We start from the raw sequence: 25,935 nt of genomic DNA, 5'->3' as shown, positions 1-25,935 counted from the left end.
TCTAAAACTCTGGGCAAAACCGTCAATGAAAAAGACCTGGGTGTATGGGTGGATGACAAACTCATATTCAGTGGCCAGTGTCAGGCAGCTGCTACAAAGGCAAATAAAATAATGGGATGCATTAAAAGAGGCATAGATGCTCATGAGGAGAACATAATGTTACCTCTATACAAGTCACTAGTTCGACCACACTTAGAATACTGTGCACAGTTCTGGTCTCCGGTGTATAAGAAAGACATAGCTGAACTGGAGCGGGTGCAGAGAAGAGCGACCAAGGTTATTAGAGGACTGGGGGGTCTGCAATACCAAGATAGGTTATTACACTTGGGGCTATTTAGTTTGGAAAAACGAAGACTAAGGGGTGATCTTATTGTAATGTATAAATATATGAGGGGACAGTACAAAGACCTTTCTGATGATCTTTTTAATCATAGACCTGAAACAGGGACAAGGGGGCATCCTCTACGTTTGGAGGAAAAAAGGTTTAAGCATAATAACAGACGCGGATTCTTTACTGTAAGAGCAGTGAAACTATGGAACTTTCTGCCGTATGATGTTGTAATGAGTGATTCATTACTTAAATTTAAGAGGGGACTGGATACATTTCTGGAAAAGTATAATGTTACAGGGTATATACACTAGATTCCTTGATAGGGCGTTGATCCAGGGAACTAGTCTGATTGCTGTACGTGGAGTCCGGAAGGAATTTTTTTCCCCTGTATGGAGCTTACTGTTTGCCACATGGGTTTTTTTTTTTTTGCCTTCCTCTGGATCAACATGTTAGGGCATGTTAGGTTAGGCTATGGGTTGCACTAGATGGACTTAAAGTCTTCCTTCAACCTTAATAACTATGTAACTATGTATATAAGAAGAGACACAAACTCTGGCATAAAGACTGTGAAAGGCAGAAGGCATCAGCCTGGATTTTGACAGTCTGAGAATCCCAGCACAATAATGCAGATGCAAAGCTAATATGACGCGTGAATGTGATTAATAGTTCTAGTGGTGAATAAACAGATATTATTTCAACCAAACAGATTTTTTCAAGTACAAAATATATATCCAAATTAATACTTCTTACAGTACGGAAACAAGGGAAAGGGCCAAGTAGGAGTAATGGATGGGTGCAAAATAAAATCACAAAATTTAATCCTGTATACAAGTATGTACAACATAAATAATGAAAAGTTGTGGTGGTCAAAATGGAAGCTTCTCCGAAGTAGACATGTGCGGGTAATGTGATAAGTCACAAGGCAGTAAATGTTCAATAGTTCTGTAAGGTTAGTAAATAGCATATTATATTATAGTAATATCTTATCCCTATACAGTGAGCCAGCACTGAAATGTCACTTAGGGCTCATACCCATTTGTGCGAGAAACGGACAAGTGCAATTCGATCAAAAATCGTATTGCACTTGGACCAATGTTATTCAATGGGTGACATCTTATCTGCGATTTTTTTTTTTTCCTCAGGTGAATTCGGACTGAGAAAAAAATCGCAGCATGCTGCGATTTGCTGCGTGTCTCGGACGAGACTCGTCAATGCAAGTCAATGGATGCAGAAAAAAAACGCACAGGACTCGCACCACGCAAGTGCTGTCCGTTTTTTATGCACCGGTGTCCTTTGAAAAGCCGATAATTCATATGCCGCTACTGTAAAAATCACACTGACAGGTTATAGTAGAAAAGATAGAATTGATATATATATATATATATATATCTATATATATATATATATATATATATATATATATATATATACCATAAATACATAAGCCGACCCGAGTATAATCCGACCCCCCTAATTTTGCCACAAAAAACTGGGAAAACTTATTGACTCGAGTATAAGCCTAGGGTGGAAAATGCAGCAGCTACCGGTGAATTTAAAAAATAAAAATAGATGCTCCATACCGTTCATTATGGCCCCATAGCTGTGCCATATAGTGCTCTGCACCGTTCATTCTTGCCCCATAACTGTGCCATATAGTGCTCTGCACCGTTCATTCTTGCCCCATAGCTGTGCAATATAATGCTCTGCACCATTCATTTTTGCCCCATAGCTGTGCCTTATAGTGCTCTGCACCGTTCATTCTTGCCCCATAGCTATGCCATATAGTGCTCTGCACCATTCATTATTGCCCCATAGATGCTCCATATAATGCTGTGCCATTGCTGCTGCTGGTGCAATAATAAAAAAAAAAATGCCATAGTCACCTCTCTTGCTTGCAGCTCCCGGCGTCTCATCCCGGCGTCTCTCCACACTGACTGATCAGGCAGAGGGCGGCGCACACACTATATGCATCATCGCGCCCTCTGACCTGCACAGTCAGTGCAAGAGGACGCGAAGACAGAGCGGCGCCCGGCGTGTGGAACGCGGACAGGTGAATATAAAATACTCACCTAGTACCGGCGTTCTTGACGCTGCCCCTGCCTGTCACACTGTCTTCGGGTGCCGCAGCTCTTCCTGTCAGCGGTTACTGGCACCGCTCAGAGGAATGAATATGTGGCTCCACCCCTATGGGAGTGGAGTCCATATTCATTTCTCTAATGAGCGGTCCCAAGTGACCGCTGAACAGGGGAAGAGCTGCGGCACCCGGAGACAGTGTGACAGGCAGGGGCAGCGTCAGGAGCGCCGGGACTAGGTGAGTATGCCTCAGCGCCCTCTCCCCCTCACCCACCGACCCTGCCGCCCACCGTGACTCGAGTATAAGCCGAGAGGGGCACTTTCAGCCCAAAAATTTGGGCTGAAAATCTTGGCTTATACTCGAGTATATACGGTACATACATGTCAGTGACATACACACATATACAGTATATATGTATTTATATTACATGGATAGATAGCGAGATAGATTGCCGACTTTTGCAAAATCACTGCAGGAGTCGACAGGATAGAAGAGATGGATTACATACAGTAAATACATATAGAATAGTTATATATAGATGTCAGTGACAACTACAATTAGTACAGTGTGTATGGAAATTACTGTACATGTATTTAATTAATAAATGGTTATTTTAAAAACAAAAATGGCGTGGCCTCCCACACAATATTCAAAGCCAGCAGAGAGAAAGCCAGCGACTGGGGGCAAATGTTTATTGCCTGGGAAGGGGGTAATACCCGTGGAGCTTCCCAGGTTATTAATATCAGCTCACAGCTGTACACTTAGCCTTTACTGGCTATAAAAATAGGGGACCCCCCAAAAAATGACGTGGGGTCCCCCTATAATTAACCCCTTTCTGACATCAGACATACTAACATCCATTTGCCCTGGGCCCGTATGCCCATAGACGGGATAGTACGTCACAGGCGATCAGCCGTGCTCACAGGGGCAGTACAGCTGATCGCGGCTGGTTGTCAGCTGATTCTCACAGCTGACACCCGGCACTAAGTGCCAGGAGTGGTCATGGACCGCTCCCGGCACTTTAACCCCCAGAACACTGCGATCAAACATGATCGCAGCATTCCGGAGCTGGCAGAGGGGCTGACAGCCAATCTGCCCTTGGATTGGAGACCCTGTGGCGTGCCGATTGCTGCCATGGAGACCCGATGTCGTAATGACGACATCTAGGATGCCAGAGCTGAGAGACTTCCTGTCATGCGCAGTGCATGTTAGGAAGTCTCTCAGTGTCAGTGTACAGAAGCTGCAGCGCTGACAGCTTTTATAGCATGCAGATCTGCATGCTATAGAAGCGATCAGCCTGCAGAAAATGATTGTCCCATAGTGGGACAATCTGTAAAAACAAGAATGAAATGTAATTTTTTTTTTTTTAAATAATTGTAAAAATATTAAAAAAATAATAAAAAATAATAATGAAAAAATCAAGATTTATTCCATCAATAAATATTTGAATTTAAAAAAAAATATAAACAATAAAAGTACACATATTTGGTATCGCCGCCTCCGTAATGACCCGACCTGTAAAACTGTCCCACTAGTTAACCCCTTTAGTGAATACCATTAACCCCTTTCTGACATTAGACGTACTATCCCGTCGAGGTGGTATGGGCATGTATGACCACCGACGGGATAGTACGTCTAACGCGATCAGCTGCGCTCACGGGGGGAGCGTGGCCAAACGCGGCCGGGTGTCAGCTGATTATCACAGCTGATATCCGGCACTATGTGCCAGGGGCAGTCACGGACCGCTCCTGGCACATTAACCCCCGGAACACTGAACATGATCGCAGTGTTTCGGCAGCATAGGGAAGCATCGCGCAGGGAGGGGGCTCCCTGCGTGCTTCCCTGAGACCCTCGGAGCAACGCGATCCAAGCATCTCCTCCGTCCTCCTACCTGCAGGTCCCGAATCCAAAATAGGCGCGGAGCTCCTTCCGGGTCCTGCAGGGAGGTGGCTTGCAAGCCTCCCTGCAGTGCCTGTCATATCGCTGATCTGTGATGTTTCCCCTGGGGCAATGTTATAAAGATAAAAAAAATATTTACATGTGTAAAAAAAAAAAAAATATATATATATATTGTTCCAATAAATACATTTCTTTATGTAAATAAAAAAAAAAAAAATACACATGTTTAGTATCGCCGCTTCCGTAACGACCCGACCTATAAAACTGTCCCACTAGTTAACCCCTTCAGTAACATAGTAACATAGTAACATAGTTAGTAAGGCCGAAAAAAGACATTTGTCCATCCAGTTCAGCCTATATTCCATCATAATAAATACCCAGATCTACGTCCTTCTACAGAACCTAATAATTGTATGATACAATATTGTTCTGCTCCAGGAAGACATCCAGGCCTCTCTTGAACCCCTCGACTGAGTTCGCCATCACCACCTCCTCAGGCAAGCAATTCCAGATTCTCACTGCCCTAACAGTAAAGAATCCTCTTCTATGTTGGTGGAAAAACCTTCTCTCCTCCAGACGCAAAGAATGCCCCCTTGTGCCCAGTAAACACCGTAAAAAAAAAAAAAAACAGGCAAAAAACAATGCTTTATCATCATACTGCCGAACGAAAAGTGGAATAACACGCGATCAAAAAGACGGATATAAAAAAACATTGTACCATCTAAAACGTCATCTTGTCCCGCCATACAGCGTCATCAGCGAAAAAATTAAAAATTTATAGCCCTCAGAATAAAGTGATGCAAAAATAATTATTTTTTTTATAAAATAGTTTTTATTGTGTAAAAGCGCCAAAACATAAAAAAATTATATAAATGAGATATCGCTGTAATCGTACTGACCCGAAGAATAAAACTGCTTTATCAATTTTACCAAACGCGGAACGGTATAAACGCCCCCCCAAAAGGAATTCACGAATTGCTGGTTTTTGTTCATTCTGCCTAACAAAAATCGGAATAAAAAGTGATTAAATAATGTCATGTGCCCGAAAATGGTACCAATAAAAACGTCAGCTCGTCCCACAATAAAACAAGACCTCACATGACTTTGTGGACCAAAATATGAAAAAATTATAGCTCTCAGAATGTGGTAATGCAAAAATATTTTTTGCAATAAAAAGCGTCTGTTACGTGTTACAGAACCACTCAGCACCCAGAATATGTTGTGCAGTATAGGTTCCATGTGAGATGCATGTCCCTAATGCATCAGCCCACAGGCTGCGCCCCTGGGCAGAGGGGACACGATATTCCCCTTTTGTCCGCCCCCCACCTTTGTAAATATTGGCAGGCTCCGGCCACCTGCGGCTATTGTAATGTATGTCTGGCCTGCCGCTTTTCTATTGGCCTGCCCTCTGTATCTGTGTGATATATTTTGTGTCCTGTGAGTAAAGTGTTGGCAGACTGGAAATACGTGGAGAAGTAGTGATCTTTTAGATGCGCCGATGTAACGAAGCAATTTCAGCCAGGGTCCTTCATTCAGACTCCAGCCAAAGCAGAGTGGACCTCCTGAAACACGGGGTGGTACTGAAAGAGGTACCCCAGCTTGGTAGACCCCGTTACAGCGTCTTTTAGTGTGTGCCAAACATAAAAACCTGCTATAAATAGTAAATGAAGCCACCCATTATCACAGCCTTAGTTAGGGAAATATAATAAAATAAAAAAATTTATTTGTTTCCATTTTCCCATTAGGGTTAGGGCTAAAGTTAGGGTTGGGGCTAAAGCTAGGGTTGGGGCTAGGGTTTGGATTACGTTTACGGTTGGGTTAGGGGTGTGTCAGGGTTAGGGGTGTGGTTACAGTTGGGGTTAGGGTTGTGTTGGGGTTGGAATTAGGGTTAGGGGTGTGTTCGAGTTACGGGTGTGGTTTGGGGTGTGTTGGGGTTAGGGGTGTGGTTAGCGTTGGGATTAGATTTAGGGGTGTGTTGTTTTTAGGGTTGAAGTTAGAATTGAGAGGTTTCCACTGTTTAGGCAGACCAGGGGCTCTGCAAATGCAACATCATGTCCGATTTCAATCCATACAATTCTGCGTTGAAAAAGTAAAATGGTGCTCCTTCCCTTCCGTTCTCTGCCGTGCGCCCACACATTGGTTCACTCCCACATATGGATTATCAGTGTACTCAGGACAAACTGGACAATAACTTTTGGGGTCCAATTTCTCCTGTTACCCATCGGAAAATACAAAACTGGGGGCTAAAAAATCATTTTTGTGGAAAAAAAATATTTTTTATTTTCACGGCTCTGCTTTATAAACTTTAGTGAAATACTTGGATGTTCAAAGTGCTCACCACACATCTAGATAAGTTCCTTGGAGGGTCTAGTTTCCAAAATGGGGTCAAATGTGGGGGGTTTCTACTGTTTAGGTACATCAGGGGCTCTGCAAATGCAACCTGATGCCCGCAGACCATTCCATCAAAGTCTGCATTCCAAAACGCCACTTCTTCCCTTCCGAGCTCTGCCATGCACCCAAACAGTAGTTTTTTCCCACATATGGGGTATCACCGTACTCAGGACAAATTGCACAACATTTTTTGGGGTCCAATTTCTCCTGCTACCCTTGGGAAAATAAAAAATTGGGGGCGAAAAATAATTTTTGTGAAAAAAATGTGATTTTTTATTTTTACGGCTCTACATTATAAACTTCTGTGAAGCACTTGGGGGTTCAAAGTGCTCACCACACATCTAGATAACTTCCTTAGGGGTCTACTTTCCAAAATGGGGTCATTTTTGGGGGGTTTCCCCTGTTTAGTCACATCAGGGGCTCTCCAAACGAGACATGGGGTTCCATCTCAATTCCAGCCAATTTTGCATTGAAAAGTCAAATGGCACTCCTTGTCTTCTGAGCTCTGCCATGCGCCCAAACAGTGGTTTACCCCCACAAATGGAGTATCAGCATACTCAGGACAAATTGTACAACATTTTTTGGGGTCCAATTTCCCCTGCTACCCTTGGGAAAATAAAAAATTGGGGGCGAAAAATCATTTTTGTGAAAAAAATGATTTTTTATTTTTACAGCTCTACATTATAAACTTCTGTGAAGCACTTGGGGGATAAAAGTGCTCACCACACATCTAGATAACTTCCTTAGGGGGTCTACTTTCCAAAATTGTGTCACTTTTGGGGGGTTTCCACTGTTTAGGCATATCAGGAGCTCTCCATACGCGACATGGCGTCCTATCTCAATTCCAGCTAATTATGCATTGAAAAGTCAAATGGCGCTCCTTCCCTTCCGAGCTCTGCCATGCGTCCAAACAGTGGTTTACCCCCACATATGGGGCATCGGCGTACTCAGGACAAATTGTACAACAACTTTTGGTGTCCAATTTCACCTGTTACCCTTGGTAAAATAAAGCAAATTGGATCAGAACTAAATTTTTTGTGAAAAAAAGTTAAATGTTCATTTTTTTTAAACATTCCAAAAATTCCTGTGAAACACCTGAAGGGTTAATACACTTCTTGAATGTGGTTTTAAGCACCTTGAGGGGTGCCATTTTTAGAATGGTGTCACACTTGGGTATTTTCTATCATATAGACCTCTCAAAGTGACTTTAAATGCAATGTAGTCCCGAAAAAAAATTGTGTTGTAAAAATGAGAAATTGCTGGTCACAGTTTAACCCTCATAATAACTCCTTTAAAAAAAAAATTTTGGTTACAAAATTGTGCTGATTTAAAGTAGACATGTGGGAAATTACTTATTAAGTATTTTGTGTAACATATCTCTGTGATTTAACCCCTATCTGACCTTGGACGGGATAGTACGTCCAAGGTCAGATCCCCTGCTTTGATGCAGGGCTCCGCGGTGAGCCCGCACCAAAGCCGGGACATGTCAGCTGTTTTGAACAGCTGACATGTGCCCGTAATAGGCGCGGGCAGAATCGCGATCTGCCCGCACCTATTAACTAGTTAAATGCCGCTGTCAAACGCAGACAGCGGCATTTAACTACCGCTTCCGGCCGGGCGGCCGGAAATGACGCCATCGCCGACCCCCGTCACATGATCGGGGTCGGCGATGCGTCTCCATTTTAACCATAGAGGTCCTTGAGACCTCTATGGTTACTGATCGCCGGTGGCTGTGAGCGCCACCCTGTGGTCTGCCCTCACAGCACACCTGCATTTCTGCTACATAGCAGCGATCAGCAGATCGCTGCTATGTAGCAGAGGCGATCGCGTTGTGCCTGCCTCTAGCCTCCCATGGAGGCTATTGAAGCATGGCAAAAGTAAAAAAAAAAAGTTGAAAAAAATGTTAAAAAAATAAAAAAAAATAAAAGTTTAAATCACCCCCCTTTCGCCCCAATCAAAATAAATCAATAAAAAAAATATCAAATCTACACATATTTGGTATCGCCGCGCTCAGAATCGCCCGATCTATCAATTAAAAAAAAGCATTAACCTGATCGCTAAACAGCGTAGCGGGAAAAAAAATCGAAACGCCAGAATTACGTTTTTTTGGTCGCCGCGACATTGCATTAAAATGCAATAACGGGCGATCAAAAGAACGTATCTGCACCGAAATGCTATAATTAAAAACGTCATCTCAGCACGCAAAAAATAAGCCCTCAACCGACCCCAGATCACGAAAAATGGAGACGCTACGAGTATCGGAAAATGGCGCAATTTTTTTCTTTTTTTTTTTTAGCAAAGTTTGGAATTTTTTTTCACCACTTAGATAAAAAAAAACCTAGTCATGTTACATGTCTATGAACTCGTAATGACCTGGAGAATCATAATGGCAGGTCAGTTTTAGCATTTAGTGAACCTAGCAAAAAAGCCAAACAAAAAACAAGTGTGGGATTGCACTTTTTTTGCAATTTCACCGCACTTGGAATTTTTTTCCCGTTTTCTAGTACTCGACATGCTAAAACCAATGATGTCGTTCAAAAGTATGACTCGTCCCGCAAAAAATAAGCCCTCACATGGCCAAATTGACGGAAAAATAAAAAAGTTATGGCTCTGGGAAGGAGGGGAGTGAAAAACGAACACGGAAAAATGAAAAATCCCATGGTCATGAAGGGGTTAAGGGCATGAAAATGCAAAGTTGAAAAATAGCGAAATTTTCGCCAAATTTCCGTTTTTTTCACAAATAAACTCAAGTAATGACAAGGAAATGTTACCACTAACATGAAGTACAATATGTCACGAGAAAACATTGTCAAAATCACCGGGATCCGTTGAAGTGTTCCAGAGTTATAACCTCATAAAGGGACAGTGGTCAGAATTGTAAAAATTGGCCCGGTCATTAACATGCAAACCACCCTTGGGGGTAAAAGGGGTTAAAAAAAAAAGCCAAAACAATGCTTTATCATTATACCACTGAACAAAAAGTGGAATAACACGCAATCAAAAAGACAGATATAAATAATCGTGGTACCGCTGAAAATATCATCTTGTCCCACAAAAAACAAGCCGCCATATAGCTCCATCATCGGAAGCATAAATAAGTTCTAGCTCTTAGAATAAAGGGATGCAAAAATAATTAGTTTTATATAAAAAAAAGTGTTTATTGTATAAAAACTCCAAAACATAAAAAATGATATACCCGTATATACTCGAGTATAAGCCAACCCGAGTTTTAAGCCAAAACCCCTAATTTTGCCACAAAAAAGTGGGTCTCCTACACTGGAAAAGGTGCCAAAAATTTGAAGGAACTGAAATACTCCTTTAACCCCTTCCCGACCTTTGGCGCAGCGTATGCGTCATGAAAACCCGTGCCAATTTGACCTGTGACGCAGCATATGCGTCATGGTCGGATCGGGTCCCTGCAGGCCGGGTGAAAGGGTTAACTCCAATTTCACCCGACCTACAGGGGCAGGGGGAGTGGTACTACAGCCCGGGGGGGTGGCTTCGCCCCCCCCCCCCCCCGTGGCTACGATCGCTCTGATTGGCTGTTTCACTTTCAACAGCCAATCAGAGCAATCTGTAATATTTCACCAATGAAAATTAGTGAAATATTGCAATCCAGCCATGGCCGATGCTGCACTAGCATCGGCCATGGCTGGAGACCCCGATCTGGCCCCCCCACTGACTGGCGGCGGCGATCTGCAGCCGCCGTCAGTGTTCCGTACCCCTCCGTTATGTCCTCAGCGCCATCCTCCCCCCTCCGACCCTCCCCGTCCTCCCCTCTGCCCCCTTCCCTCCCCACTGTCCGATCGCACCCCCCCTTACTTACCGAGTCCTGGTGTCCCTCCCGGTGTCCTCGGTCTTCTCCCATGGGCGCCGCCATCTTGGAAAATGGCGGGCGCATGCGCAGTGCGCCCGCCTTCCCTGTACATTTTGATCGCTGTGATAGAACCTATCACAGCGATCAAAATAAAAAAAAGTAAATAACCCCCCCTTTATCCACCCATAGGTAGGGAAAATAATAAAATATAGAAAATATATTTATTTTTGTTTTTCCGTTAGGGGTAGGATTAGGGTTGCACTTAGGGTTAGGGTTGCACTTAGGGTTAGGGTTGCACTTAGGGTTGGGGTTGCACTTAGGGTTGGGGTTGCACTTAGGGTTGCACTTAGGGCTAGGGTTGCACTTAGGGTTGCACTTAGGGTTAGGATTGCACTTAGGGTTAGGGTTGCACTTAGGGTTAGGGTTGCACTTAGGGTTAGGATTGCACTTAGGGTTAGGGTTGCACTTAGGGTTAGGGTTGCACTTAGGGTTAGGGTTGCACTTAGGGTTGGGGTTGCACTTAGGGTTGGGGTTGCACTTAGGGTTGCACTTAGGGCTAGGGTTGCACTTAGGGTTAGGGTTGCACTTAGGGTTAGGATTGCATTTAGGGTTAGGGTTGCACTTAGGGTTGCACTTAGGGTTAGGATTGCACTTAGGGTTAGGGTTGTACTTAGGGTTGCACTTAGGGTTAGGGTTGCACTTAGGGTTAGGGTTGCACTTAGGGTTAGGGTTGCACTTAGGGTTAGGGTTGCACTTAGGGTTAGGGTTGCACTTAGGGTTGCACTTAGGGTTAGGGTTGCACTTAGGGTTAGGGTTGCATTTAAAGATAGGGTTGCATTTAGGGATTGGGTTGCACTTAGGGATTGGGTTGCACTTAGGGATTGGGTTGCACTTAGGGATAGGGTTACACTTAGGGATAGGGTTGCACTTAGGGCTAGGATTGCACTTAGGGTTGCACTTAGGGTTAGGGTTGCACTTAGAGATAGGGTTGCACTTAGAGATAGGGTTGCACTTAGGGTTGCACTTAGGGTTAGGGTTGCACTTAGGGTTAGGGTTGCACTTAGGGTTGGGGTTGCACTTAGGGTTGCACTTAGGGCTAGGGTTGCACTTAGGGTTGCACTTAGGGTTAGGATTGCACTTAGGGTTAGGGTTGCACTTAGGGTTAGGGTTGCACTTAGGGTTAGGGTTGCACTTAGGGTTAGGATTGCACTTAGGGTTAGGGTTGCACTTATGGTTGCACTTAGGGTTAGGGTTGCACTTAGGGTTAGGGTTGCACTTAGGGTTAGGGTTGCACTTAGGGTTAGGGTTGCACTTAGGGTTGCACTTAGGGTTAGGGTTGCACTTAGGGTTAGGGTTGCATTTAGAGATAGGGTTGCACTTAGGGTTAGGGTTGCACTTAGGGATTGGGTTGCACTTAGGGATTGGGTTGCACTTAGGGATAGGGTTGCACTTAGGGATAGGGTTGCACTTAGGGATAGGGTTGCACTTAGGGCTAGGATTGCACTTAGGGTTGCACTTAGGGTTAGGGTTGCACTTAGAGATAGGGTTGCACTTAGAGATAGGGTTTCACTTAGGGTTGCACTTAGGGTTAGGGTTGCACTTAGGGTTAGGGTTGCACTTAGGGATTGGGTTGCACTTAGGGATAGGGTTGCACTTAGGGATAGGGTTGCACTTAGGGCTAGGGTTGCACTTAGGGCTAGGGTTAGAATTAGGGTTACAATTAGGGTTAGAATTAGGGCTAGGGTTGGAATTAGGGTTAGAATTAGGCTATGTGCACACGGTGCGGATTTGGCTGCGGATCCGCAGTGGATTGACCACTGCGGATTCATAGCAGTTTTCCATCACGTTTACAGTACCACGTAAACCTATGGAAAACCAAATCCGCTGTGCCCATGGTGCAGAAAGTACAGCGCAGAAACGCTGCGTTGTATTTTTCGCAGCATGTCAATTCTTTGTGTGGATTCCGCAGCGTTTTACACCTGCTCCATAATAGGAATCCGCAGGTGAAATCCGCAGGTAAAGCGCAGTGCGTTTTACCTGCAGATTTTTCTAAAACGGTGCGGAAAAATCCCCACACAAATCCGCAACGTGGGTACATAGCCTTAGGGTTAGGTTTGGAATTAGAGTTAGGGTTGGAATTAGGCTTAAGACTAGGGTTAGGGGTGTGTTGGGGTTAGGGTTGGGATTAGGGTTAGGGGTGTGTTGGGGTTAGTGTTGGAGTTAGAATTGAGGGGTTTCCACTGTTTAGGCACATCAGGGGGTCTCCAAACGCGACATGGTGCCACCATTGATTCCAGCCAATCTTGCGTTGAAAAAGTCAAATGGTGCTCTCTCCCTTCCGAGCCCCGACGTGTGGCCAAACAGTGGTTTACACCCACATATGGGGTACTATCATACTCAGGAGAAACTGGACAACAACTTTTGCTGTCAAATTTCTCCTTTTACCCTTGGGAAAATAAAAAATTCTGGGCTAAAAAATTATTTTTGAGGAAAGAAAATGTATTTATTATTTTCACGGCTCTGCGTTATAAACTTCTGTGAAGCACTTGGGGGTTCAAAGTACTCACCACACATCTAGATAAGTTCCTTTGGGGGTCTAGTTTCCAAAATGGGGTCACTTGTGGGGGGTTTCTACTGTTTAGCCACATCAGGGGCTCTGCAAACGCAACGTGATGCCCGCAGAGCATTCCATTAAAGTCTGCATTTCAAAACGACACTACTTCACTTCCGAGCCCCGGCATGTGCTGAAACAGTGGTTTATCCCAACATATGGGGTGTCAGCGGACTCAGGAGAAACTGGACAACAACTTTTGGGGTCAAATTTCTCCTGTTACCCTTGGGAAAATAAAAAATTGTGGGCTAAAAAATCATTTTGAGAAAAGAAAAATTATTTTTTTATTTTCATGGCTCTGCGTTGTAAACTTCTATGAAGCACCTGGGGGTTTAAAGTGCTCAATATGCATCTAGATAAGTTCCTTGGGGGGTCTAGTTTCCAAAATGGGGTCACTTGTGGAGGAGCTCCAATGTTTAGGCACACAGGGGCTCTCCAAACGCGACATGGTGTCCGCTAACGATTGGAGCTAATTTTCCAATCAAAAAGTCACATGACCGTGACGTCATGGCAGGTCCTTCTCGCGCAGGCGCGCAGGGCCTGTGATGATGTCACGGTCACATGACCGTTACGTCATGGCAGGTCCTTTTCCCATACCATCCTTGGCACCGGAACCTGCCGCTTGCATGGAGCGGTCACCGGAGCGTCGCAAAAGGTGAGTATATAATGATTTTTAATTATTATTTTTAACATTAGATGTTTTTACTATTGACGCTACATAGGCAGCATCAATAGTAAAAACTTGGTCACACAGGGTTAATAGCGGCGGTAACGGAGTGAGTTACCCACGGCATAACGCGGTCCGTTACCGCTGGCATTAACCCTGTGTGACCGGTTACTGCGGGGAGTAAGGAGCAGGGGCTGGGCGCTGACTGCAGGGGAGGGACTAATCAGACTGTGGCAGCCGCTGATTGGTCGCGGCAGCCATGACAGGCAGCTGGCGAGACCAATCAGCGACTTGGATTCCATGACAGACAGAGGCCGCGACCAATGAATATCCGTGACAGACAGAAGGACAGACAGAAAGACGGAAGTGACCCTTAAACAATTATATATATACTAGACTGTGGCCCGATTCTAACGCATCGGGTATTCTAGAATATGCATGTCCCTGTAATATATGGACAATGATGATTCCAGAATTCGCGGCAGACTGTGCCCGTCGCTGATTGGTCGAGGCAACCTTTATGACATCATCGTCGCCATGGCAACCATTATGACATCATCGTCGCTCTGCCCGTTGCTGATTGGTCGAGGCCTGGCGGCCTCGACCAATCAGACGCAGGATGTCTACGTCCTTTATGACATCATCGTCGCTGTGCCCGTTGCTGATTGGTCGAGGCCTGGCGGCCTCGACCAATCAGAGACGCGGGATTTCTACGTCAATGCTGTGCCGGTCTCTGATTGGTCGAGGCCTGGCGGCCTCGACCAATCAGAGACGCGGGATTTCCAGGACAGACAGACAGAAAGACAGACAGACGGAAAAACCCTTAGACAATTATATATATAGATATATACATACACACACACCGTATATACTCGAGTATAAGCCGAGACTCCTAATTTTGCCACAAAAAAATGGGAAAACTTATTGACTCGAGTATAAGCCTATGGTGGAAAATGCAGCAGTTACTGGTAAATTTCAAAAATAAAAATAGATACCAATAAAAGTAAAATTAATTGAGACATCAGTAGGTTAAGTGTGTTTGAATATCCATATTGAATCAGGAGCCCCATATAATGCTCCAGTTCATGATGGGCCCCATAAGATGCTCCATATTAAAATATGCCCCATATAATGCTGCATAAAAGGTTAATGATGGCCTCATAAGATGTTCCATAGGATATTATGCCCCATATGCTGCTCCATAAAGGTTGTTGGCCCCATAAGATGCTCCATAGAATAATATGCCCCATATAATGCTGCACAAAGGTTGATGGCCCCATAAGATGCTCCATAGAATAATATACCCCATATAATGCTCCATAAAGGTTGATGGCTCCATAAGATGCTCCATAGAATAATAGGCCAGTATGCTGCTGCTGCGATTAAAAAAAAATGACATACTCACCTCTCGTCGCTGGGTGCCAAGTGCTAGTGTCCTGAGCAGGAGGGGACACTGGCGTGCTATGGGGGCAAGGTGCCGATGTCGCTGCTGGCTCAGGCCCCCGGCACTTGCATTATTCACCTGTGTCCCCACTAACCACGTCATCGCGCCCTCTGACCTGAACGTCTCAGCCAGAGGACAAGGAAGACAAAGCCCGGCGGTGGAACGGGGACAGGTGAATATCACATGGATCACCCTCCCCCGTCATAATCACCCAATCCTGGCGCCGTCTCTGCTTCTCAAATGGTCTCTCCGGTGCTGGCAGCTTGTTCCTGTGTTCAGCGGTCACATGGTACCGCTCATGAAAGTAATGAATATGCGCTCCACGCCTATGGGAGTGGAGTCGCTTCCATATTCATTACTTTAATGAGCGGTACCACGTGACCGCTGAACACAGGAAGAGCTCAAGCTTGCAATCCATATCAAGGGTCCTCATACTTGCGAGTCCACTAAAATTAAAAACGGTTCACAGAAAAGGACAACAATTCAAAAAACCTCACGGAAAAGAAAACAGCCTTACCAGCACCAGTTCAGATTACCACTAGCAGGATGCAGCAGACTCCCCATGATAAAGGCGTTGTTACATTATTTGTCATGTTTTTATTCCATATTTTTTCATTTTTATTCCAGGATGCAGCCAGGCCCTTTAGTGTTGGTTGGGTGAATTGGAGCATCTGTCTTGTGATAGGTTTGTGAGTGACTGTTTCCATCAGTATTTTGCACCTGTGCTGCCCAACCTTTATCATGGGGGTCTGCAGCATCCTGCTGGTTCATTGGCAATCTGACCTGGTGTTGGTAAGGCTATTTTCTGTTCTGTTTTTTAAATTTTTGTTCTTTTCATGATAGGAGAGTTTTGAACCTATGTTGCTGGGTAAGGTGATGATGTGTCCATTCAGTGCTAGGAAGCAAACGTACTAGCTCAGCTGCATGGTTTTCTGACGTATGTTCCAATCTCCGCTTGTGGCTACTGTCTGAATTTCCATAACACAACAACCGACATACAGAATTAACCCTACCATAGGCTAGGTATCTGTTTGATGATAATGGTTTCAGACGGCCCAATAAAAAAATCTGACCAGTCACGTTGGCAAATTGCCAACTTATTTGATTCTATATGCAGCTTTGTGTTTGCATTGTGGACCGAGCAAGAGCTGTCTTCTATATATATATATATATATATATAATATATATATATATATATATATATATATATATCCTGGTTCATTAACTGGACCAGATTAGTGTATATTGCAGTTTTTTTCCTTGAGGACCACGAGGCACCATTTTTCTTTACAACACAGTACTCCACAGTTATGAATATGTCAAGAGCTTATCACAGATGGTGAGGGAGAGGATGACAGACTTTTCTTATACTAATTTGGCAGTGTGTGGGTTAGTAAACAACCTTAGAAAATGGAGGAGGATCTGAGCTGGTGCTGTGCTAGTTCATGAGAAATCAATACACACTATGTGACCATTGCTGGGGAAATGCCTCCCTGTGGGGTTTCATAGTAACATAGTAACATAGTTAGTAAGGCCGAAAAAAGACATTTGTCCATCCAGTTCAGCCTATATTCCATCATAATAAATACCCAGATCTACGTCCTTCTACAGAACCTAATAATTGTATGATACAATGTTGTTCTGCTCCAGGAAGACATCCAGGCCTCTCTTGAACCCCTCGACTGAGTTCGCCATCACCACCTCCTCAGGCAAGCAATTCCAGATTCTCACTGCCCTAACAGTAAAGAATCCTCTTCTATGTTGGTGGAAAAACCTTCTCTCCTCCAGACGCAAAGAATGCCCCCTTGTGCCCGTCACCTTCCTTGGTATAAACAGATCCTCAGCGAGATATTTGTATTGTCCCCTTATATACTTATACATGGTTATTAGATCGCCCCTCAGTCGTCTTTTTTCTAGACTAAATAATCCTAATTTCGCTAATCTATCTGGGTATTGTAGTTCTCCCATCCCCTTTATTAATTTTGTTGCCCTCCTTTGTACTCTCTCTAGTTCCATTATATCCTTCCTGAGCACCGGTGCCCAAAACTGGACACAGTACTCCATGTGCGGTCTAACTAGGGATTTGTACAGAGGCAGTATAATGCTCTCATCATGTGTATCCAGACCTCTTTTAATGCACCCCATGATCCTGTTTGCCTTGGCAGCTGCTGCCTGGCACTGGCTGCTCCAGGTAAGTTTATCATTAACTAGGATCCCCAAGTCCTTCTCCCTGTCAGATTTACCCAGTGGTTTCCCGTTCAGTGTGTAATGGTGATATTGATTCCCTCTTCCCATGTGTATAACCTTACATTTATCATTGTTAAACCTCATCTGCCACCTTTCAGCCCAAGTTTCCAACTTATCCAGATCCATCTGTAGCAGAATACTATCTTCTCTTGTATTAACTGCTTTACATAGTTTTGTATCATCTGCAAATATCGATATTTTACTGTGTAAACCTTCTACCAGATCATTAATGAATATGTTGAAGAGAACAGGTCCCAATACTGACCCCTGCGGTACCCCACTGGTCACAGCGACCCAGTTAGAGACTATACCATTTATAACCACCCTCTGCTTTCTATCACTAAGCCAGTTACTAACCCATTTACACACATTTTCCCCCAGGCCAAGCATTCTCATTTTGTGTACCAACCTCTTGTGCGGCACGGTATCAAACGCTTTGGAAAAATCGAGATATACCACGTCCAATGACTCACCGTGGTCCAGTCTATAGCTTACCTCTTCATAAAAACTGATTAGATTGGTTTGACAGGAGCGATTTCTCATAAACCCATGCTGATATGGAGTTAAACAGTTATTCTCATTGAGATAATCCAGAATAACATCCCTCAGAAACCCTTCAAATATTTTACCAACAATAGAGGTTAGACTTACTGGCCTATAATTTCCAGGTTCACTTTTAGAGCCCTTTTTGAATATTGGCACCACATTTGCTATGCGCCAGTCCTGCGGAACAGACCCTGTCGCTATAGAGTCACTAAAAATAAGAAATAATGGTTTATCTATTACATTACTTAGTTCTCTTAGTACTCGTGGGTGTATGCCATCCGGACCCGGAGATTTATCTATTTTAATCTTATTTAGCCGGTTCCGCACCTCTTCTTTGGTTAGATTGGTGACCCTTAATATAGGGTTTTCATTGTTTCTTGGGATTTCACCTAGCATTTCATTTTCCACCGTGAATACCGTGGAGAAGAAGGTGTTTAATATGTTAGCTTTTTCCTCGTCATCTACAACCATTCTTTCCTCACTATTTTTTAAGGGGCCTACATTTTCAGTTTTTATTCTTTTACTATTGATATAGTTGAAGAACAGTTTGGGATTAGTTTTACTCTCCTTAGCAATGTGCTTCTCTGTTTCCTTTTTGGCAGCTTTAATTAGTTTTTTAGATAAAGTATTTTTCTCCCTATAGTTTTTTAGAGCTTCAATGGTGCCATCCTGCTTTAGTAGTGCAAATGCTTTCTTTTTACTGTTAATTGCCTGTCTTACTTCTTTGTTTAGCCACATTGGGTTTTGCCTATTTCTAGTCCTTTTATTCCCACAAGGTATAAACCGCTTACACTGCCTATTTAGGATGTTCTTAAACATTTCCCATTTATTATCTTTCGGATAAGAAGGAAAGTTCAATGCAAAAAAACAGATCAGCTCAACTTTATTAACTACAGAAACTTAGTCACATGTGGTTACGGTACTTATTTTTTTGCACAAAGGTGTCCAAAACCTTCAATGTAGGTGAGTAATAAAAGAACCTGGGACTGGCAAGTGGCAACCATGGCTTACAGAAGACACTTCTGCAAATTCTTTTTCAGATCCCACTGTTCTCCCATATTCGTAGATTTGTAATGGCAGTCAATGTTTCTGTTGCCTTATGTCACATATCAAAATGTATTTCTTATATGCTGTCTCTCCCTTCTGCGTTCTGGAGTGCATCTGTCAGGGAGGGTATGAGATGGACACCACCTTACAGCACTGACTTACCGACCCATTTATGTAACTCCACTTAATATGTAACTGGAAATAATTGGTGACAGGTACAGTGACAAATGAACTTATGGAGAAAACAATTTCAACAGGAAAGTGGAAAATTAAAAGGACATAAGCTGGTGGCTTAAGATCATAATGTATTAGTCGCTTTTTTATGTTTTAGTCTAAAAATGAATTTCCGTACAATATAATTGGAAATATTAAAAAATAATATCAAAATGCAGTGTTACTAAAAAATAATAAAATCAGTTTTATTCTTGGTAGACGACTGTACCAGAAGCTCAGATGGACATCGCTTATATTCAGATTTTACAGCTTATGATTATGGTATCACAACAGATACATGTGAAGAAGATGCCATTATCCCAGATACATCTCAAGGCCTTCACAGTAAAGATCTATCACCTGATCCTTGTCAACACGATTTATCTTCTGCTTCATCAAATAGCAATATGCAAAGCAAAAGACAAAAAATGGCTGTTGAGCATGACATATTTCACACAGAAGATAAGACATTTTTGTGCTCAGAATGTGGAAAATGTTTTAATAGGATATCACATCTTGTTACACATCAGAGAATTCACACAGGGGAGAAGCCATTTACATGTTCTGCATGTGGGGAATGTTTTAATCAGAAATCAAATCTTGTTAGACATCAGAAAAGTCATACAGGAGAAAAGCCATTTTTCTGTTCCGAATGTGGGGTATGTTTTAATCGGAAATCAACACTTGTTAGACATCAGAGAACTCACACAGGGGAGAAGCCATTTTCATGTTCAGAGTGTGGAAAATATTTTCAGAACAAATCATGTCTTACTGGGCATCAGCGAACTCACACAGGAGAGAAGCCATTTTCATGTTCAGAATGTGGGAAAGGTTTTTTTCAGAAAATAAATCTTGTGTTACATGAGAGAATTCACACAGGGGAGAAGCCATTTTCATGTTCAGAATGTGGGAAATGTTTTATTCAGAAAACGAATCTTGTGATACATAAGAGAATTCACACAGGGGAGAAACCATTTTCATGTTTAGAATGTGGGAAATGTTTTAACACAAAATCCAACCTTGTTACACATGAAAGAAGACACAAGGCCAAGTAGCTATTTTTTCCACCATTTTAATGACATGTGCAAGACAAAAATACAAGTTATAGTCAAGTAAATTCACATGTCTACAAGCAAAAGATAACAACCTAGAACATTTGATTATTAAGAACATTTTTACAATTATCAATGATTATGTTATTGAAAACCAACTAAAACCAATATAATGCACCTGTATACGAGCTATGTATATAACATTTTAAACATTTATATATATTGTATGCCTGCAAAAGGGTTGTTCAGTGTCGCTCTCATCTGTTCAATTTGCCATCGACTATTGAACGACACTACTACACATGATGAGTACAGTTACAGGGGAAGCATCCAATACCCAGTTTTTAGATGAGACCCTAGCGTTGCCTCTTAGTATCCCACCCACTACAATAGCTCTTTCATATTGTCCACACAGTATGGCACCCCCATGATACCCATCCACATCTTATAACTTCTCCAAAGACGCTCCGACGTGCATAGAACTATGCTCACCCCAGTGCAATCTGCCACACAATATGATGTTCCATATTGAATTTCCCTGCATAGTGTGATGCCTCCTTATATACTACACATAGTACAATGTCTCCCACAGTGTCCCTGACATTTATTATATTCCCTCAGTGCCCACAATAAAGTATGATGTCCCCAGAATGCCTCTAAATGATGTTTATAGAGTGCCCACCAACACAGTTTGATAAGCCAATACAATATGAGATAGACACTGTACACCCCAATACATTGAGACCCTCAATAAAGTATAAGGCCACCATTCCCCTAAAACACAATGATGCCCCAAATTGCCCAAAATACAGTATGATTTCCCTTGCAGGGCCCCCACTATAGTATGGTGCCCCAGCATAAAATGCACCGACACACAAAAAAACCCCATCTATCATTACTCCGTTCTGTGCTGTATGCTGACCAATTCTCTGCAGCAGATGTGATCTACTGATATCTTTACAACTACTGCACACAGATGCACAGGCTGAATGGTGGAGTAAGAAACTGACGGATCCGTGCTCCACCATTGTATTAACTTGTATCTGCATCCTGTGGACGCAGAAGCCACTGAAATTTGGATCCCACACTGGGCTAATAACAAAGGGTTCTCCTTGTTAACATGCCATATAGCAGCCACCTGGCTTGCCGCCATTGTCAGACCATGGCAGCAGAGCACCAGACTAATCATTACTGATCATTATTAAACATCTGATCTTAAAACTTCGATCCTAGTATTTGGATCTATATATCTTAAAGGGGTGTTCTCGAGATTGTGGCCTTCGCATTAATGCTTAGCAGCGAGGCGATTTGCACCACTCTTCTGAACTGTGGTTTCTCCCATCCTCACAGCGGAAGCAGCTTTGTTTCTTCAGCATGTGAGAAGTGCAGGGGAACTAAGGCTTATCGGATCCTTGCTATCTGACCAGCTCCAGAGCAAAGCTTGCAGACTATAAAACAGGGAGCTAACTCGCACTGCATTCTTTTGCTTTGACAACAGGATATTCTGAGACTGCAGGATAGCCAATAACCAAGTGTCGCTGGTTTACCATGACAGAGAGGAACCAGAAGACCACAACATCTGATTTCTCCTACTCCTGCACTGATTAAAAGCACTTCACCTGCATATTAAACTGTGTAAATTTCTTTTAGCAGTGCAGGGTTTACTCTGGTCAGTTGAAAGCTCCTGGAGTTTTAGGGCTCTCAGCTGTACACTGCCACTCCCATCTCCTTTATAAACTGGGTTCTGGCTAGCACTCATTGTCAAAACAAGCGTATGCTGCATGGCTGGAGGTTGTTGTTGGTTATTACTGAAGAAGGGGTTTGGTGGATTTATCTGTGACTGTTGCTATGTTTTGAGTGTGTGCTAACTCCCTTTCTTCTCCTACTTTGGTTTAACTCCATCCTCCACTCCCCAGTGCATTCCTCTGTTATATCTGTGAGTATATTTGTATGTTTGGTATTTTTCATTATCTCTGTTCGTATTACCTTGTTAGTCTGGTTGGTGTATTATGGCACACTACTACTCCCCTCTTCCCTTTTGATAAAGCAAATGTGAAACGCACATCAGGGGGTGGATTTGGCTCATCGGCATCTTGTTACTTCCATCAAGGGTAAGAATTTGAGCGATTAAGGGCACTTTTTCTCCATCCTGTTTGGGCGTAATGTCACTATGGCAGTCCTAAGGAATTTTTCAAGATAGTTTTTTTACTTATGCATGCATGTCAGCATAATTACGATATCACATTGATGTCTGAGACTGGTTACAATCATATATGGCTGACATGATATATTGATATATCTATGATTTAAAGTGCTTCTACTCTAGTACCATGATGATGTTTATTATCTTTTAATGCCTTGGACCCATTTGTCTTTACTAGGGTCATATGTCCTGTGATTGTGCTTTTTTTAGCTACATTGCTGTATTATTACATGAAATAAAGAATTGTATTGATTTTTATAAATTGTGTATAGAACTCAATTTTTTCAGGTTTCATAATATTTGGAGTGTACACCTAGTATCCTTCTACTCACATGGGGGGAACGTAAATATCTACTTAGATTAATGCATTTTCATTTATATGGTACCCATTTCATTTCTGGGTGTTCTGTCCTAACTAAATGAGGCAGGCTCATATGTAGCTTTACAGGCAGCTAAACCGCTATACCGGAGTCCAATAAGGAGACTGTGGTTGAGTCTGTGCTTTTATTGAAAGTAGTAGTATATTGACGTGGTGAAACTGTAAACAATCATAAACATACAATCAGTGCATGGTATAGCAGAAATAAGTACTAAACATGTTGTACATTATGCATGAACATTTATAAGGCTAGTAACGGAACTAGGAGTACAACTGACAGTCTACTTTCACACTTGCGTTTTTTGCTGTCCGTCGTGGTGCAGCAAAATGACGTATCGACGGACATCGCGAAAATAGGGAAAAACGTGTGCGACGGATCCAGTGTAATGACGGATGCGTCGTACACAAATTCCGGGATTTAAATGTCCGGGGACAAGAGAGAGAGAGAGAATTTTGAAAATTCTTCCGGGCATGCTCAGAGGGGAAAAACGGGATCCGTTGCTGGATTGCAGTGTGTGACGGTCAGCGACAGATCCTGCGTCCATAGGCTTCCATTATAGCCGTCAACGAACAGCGCAGGATGCGTCGCTGACCGATTTTCCGACGTGCAGAATAAAAATGTTTCTATGATCGTTTTCTTCGCATGATGGACCGCTATTTTCCGACGGATCCAGTGCACGACAGATGAAACGGATGTCCATCCGTCACAATCCGTCACTAATGCAAGTCTATGGGAAAATGCAGGATCCTGCAAGTTTTTTTGCATTCTCAAAAAGTGATGGATTGTGACGGATTCCAAAAAACGCAACTGTGAACGTAGCCTAAGCTAGGCTAATATTAGAGCAGAAATTACCTACAGAAAGCATAAAGACATACCGGCAATGCAATCGCAAGGGGGATGAAGTGAAAGCGTCTTTCTTTGAAAGCAGACTGAAGGAAGTGAAAAGAAAATGGAGGGCGATGAAGGCTGAGCTACCATAATGCTTTGCAAAGGGGAGGAGAATCAGACATGGAAAATAGAAAAAACAGAAAATAGAACTGTGAACATGACTGACCGCTAGAGGGAGCCAAAACACTACAGACAAATAAAGGTATGAATCTATCAGTTACTGTATACTGGCTACTGAGAAAATGGCAAATTATGCAAACAGATAATCAGAGGTAACAAATTAGATGGCGGAGACAGAACACTGGGAGTTTGATTATAATATGAAAATCAATGTAATGCACCTGTATATGAGCTATGTATATTAACTATACATTTATATATATTGTATGCCTGCATCTTAAAAGGGCTGTTCAGTGTTGCTCTCATTTGTTCAATTTGCCATCCCACCCACTACAATTGCTCTTTCATATTGTCCACACAGTATGACACCCCCATGATACCCATCCACATCGTTTAACTCCTCCAAAGATGCTCTGACATTCAGAGAACTATGCTCGCCCCAGTGCATTCCTCCATAAAATATGATGTTCCATGTAAGAAGAAGGACAAGATCAGGTATACCTTTCTCATGCCAGTTCCAGAACTCCCTGGACTATCACTAATGTTGCAGGGGGGTAGGGGGGGGGAGATTTTCAGACAAGGACAGACCCTTGCATGTGACTGTGGTAGGCGGGGCTGGGTTAAAAAGCGCTGCGCGCGGGGAAAAGAGCCAGAACCGAGGCGGGAAAGCTAAGTGGACAGTCGGGTGCAGTACCAGTGGCGACTGCAGAGCACCCCTTGAGCGCAGGCCGACTTAACAGATCCCCTGCATACCGGGCTACTGTAAGTGGACGACAGGATGCCAGTTCCCCACTAGCCTCCATGCCAGGAGTCAACTCTGAGTTGAGACCAGTGACTGTAACATGCGCGCAACACAGTGAGAAGCAGTTGACTAGGCCAGAGCCCCTTAGCCAGGAACCTGTGTACACCGCTGAGCGAGGCTTCATTTTGGCGGTACTTCGTACTGGACTGAGCACAGCTTTTGGCAATTGGGAGTGCAGGAGCTCTCCGCATTGTTAATAGACCTGTCACCCGCTCCGTGGATTGGAACCCCATCCTCTACAGACACCTCTGCGACTTCACGTGCTGCTGTTGTCGGTGCCACCGTTGGAGAACCGAGACGCTGCAATCAAGAAAATTACAGACTGATAAGTTTATTTTCCTTTGTTTCTTACTATTGAACTAACGTTCGTCCTTGCTCTGTCCCTTCCTAGCTCCCAGTTTTGCCCTTCTCCCTTACACACTTCCTGAGTCCCTATACTCCCTGTGAGGAGAATACGTGTTGTTAATAAACCTGTCAACTCTTGATCTACCTCCTGTCCGTGACAACATCTCATGTTCCTGCGATTTCTACATTTGGCGTAGTTGGCAGGATGTTGTTCAATGGTGCAGAGGCGGCAGATAAAGCAGTTGGAGGGGGGCCCTAAATCCAGTATCTCCCTGGGGGCCATGTTAAATGACCTTCCAAAGTTCAATGGGAATAAGACGATGCTTTGGAGTTGGACTGAACATATAAGGGTGATGATGATAATGCATCCCATGACTCTGGCCCTAGAAGCAGAGGTGGCTATGATGGCACTCGATGGGGAGGCCAGGTACTCGGTCATGCTTCGGGCCCAACAGGCAAGAGACACCCTGGATAAAGTTTTATTCATACTTGAAGAGACGCATGAGGACCCCATGGACGTAGGGGAGTTACGTATGAGCCTGTTCGGCCGGGTTCAAAGAGGGGGAGACCGTCACTGAATGCGCTGCAGAAGCTTCATACTGCCATTGCTCGCAAAGACGTCGTAGGCATAGGGTCTATTGACGTAGTGCTGCGAGACCAATTCGTGCCGGGCTTACGGGACGTGCTGCTAAAGCAGGCTCTGCGGGAGTGCTTGAGAGTAAAACCAAGCATGACGTTCTCCGAAATAGGGAGTGAAGCGTGCACACACGATCAAGAGCAGGGGGTGTCAGTTCTGGTGGGGAAGGTCCAGAGTGGGGAGGTGACCACAACTACGGTTACTGCACCCCAATGGGTAGA

General features: G+C 43.5%; 1 protein-coding gene across 1 annotated transcript in view; it reads left to right on the top strand.

Moving 5' to 3' along the window:
- Positions 1-25,935, top strand: part of LOC138664114 (oocyte zinc finger protein XlCOF6-like) — a 103,594-nt gene that overhangs the window by 7,892 nt on the left and 69,767 nt on the right. Inside the window, exon 6 of the mRNA XM_069750541.1 lies at positions 19,507-20,309. Coding sequence (XP_069606642.1) covers positions 19,507-20,309 — 803 coding nt within the window. The remainder of the gene's footprint in view (positions 1-19,506; positions 20,310-25,935) is intronic.

The sequence above is a fragment of the Ranitomeya imitator genome, chromosome 2, assembly GCF_032444005.1.
Source record: "Ranitomeya imitator isolate aRanImi1 chromosome 2, aRanImi1.pri, whole genome shotgun sequence".
Taxonomy (NCBI): Eukaryota; Metazoa; Chordata; class Amphibia; order Anura; family Dendrobatidae; genus Ranitomeya; species Ranitomeya imitator.
The sequence above is the reverse complement of the archived record's forward strand: the minus strand, read 5'-3'. Positions and strand labels throughout refer to the sequence as shown.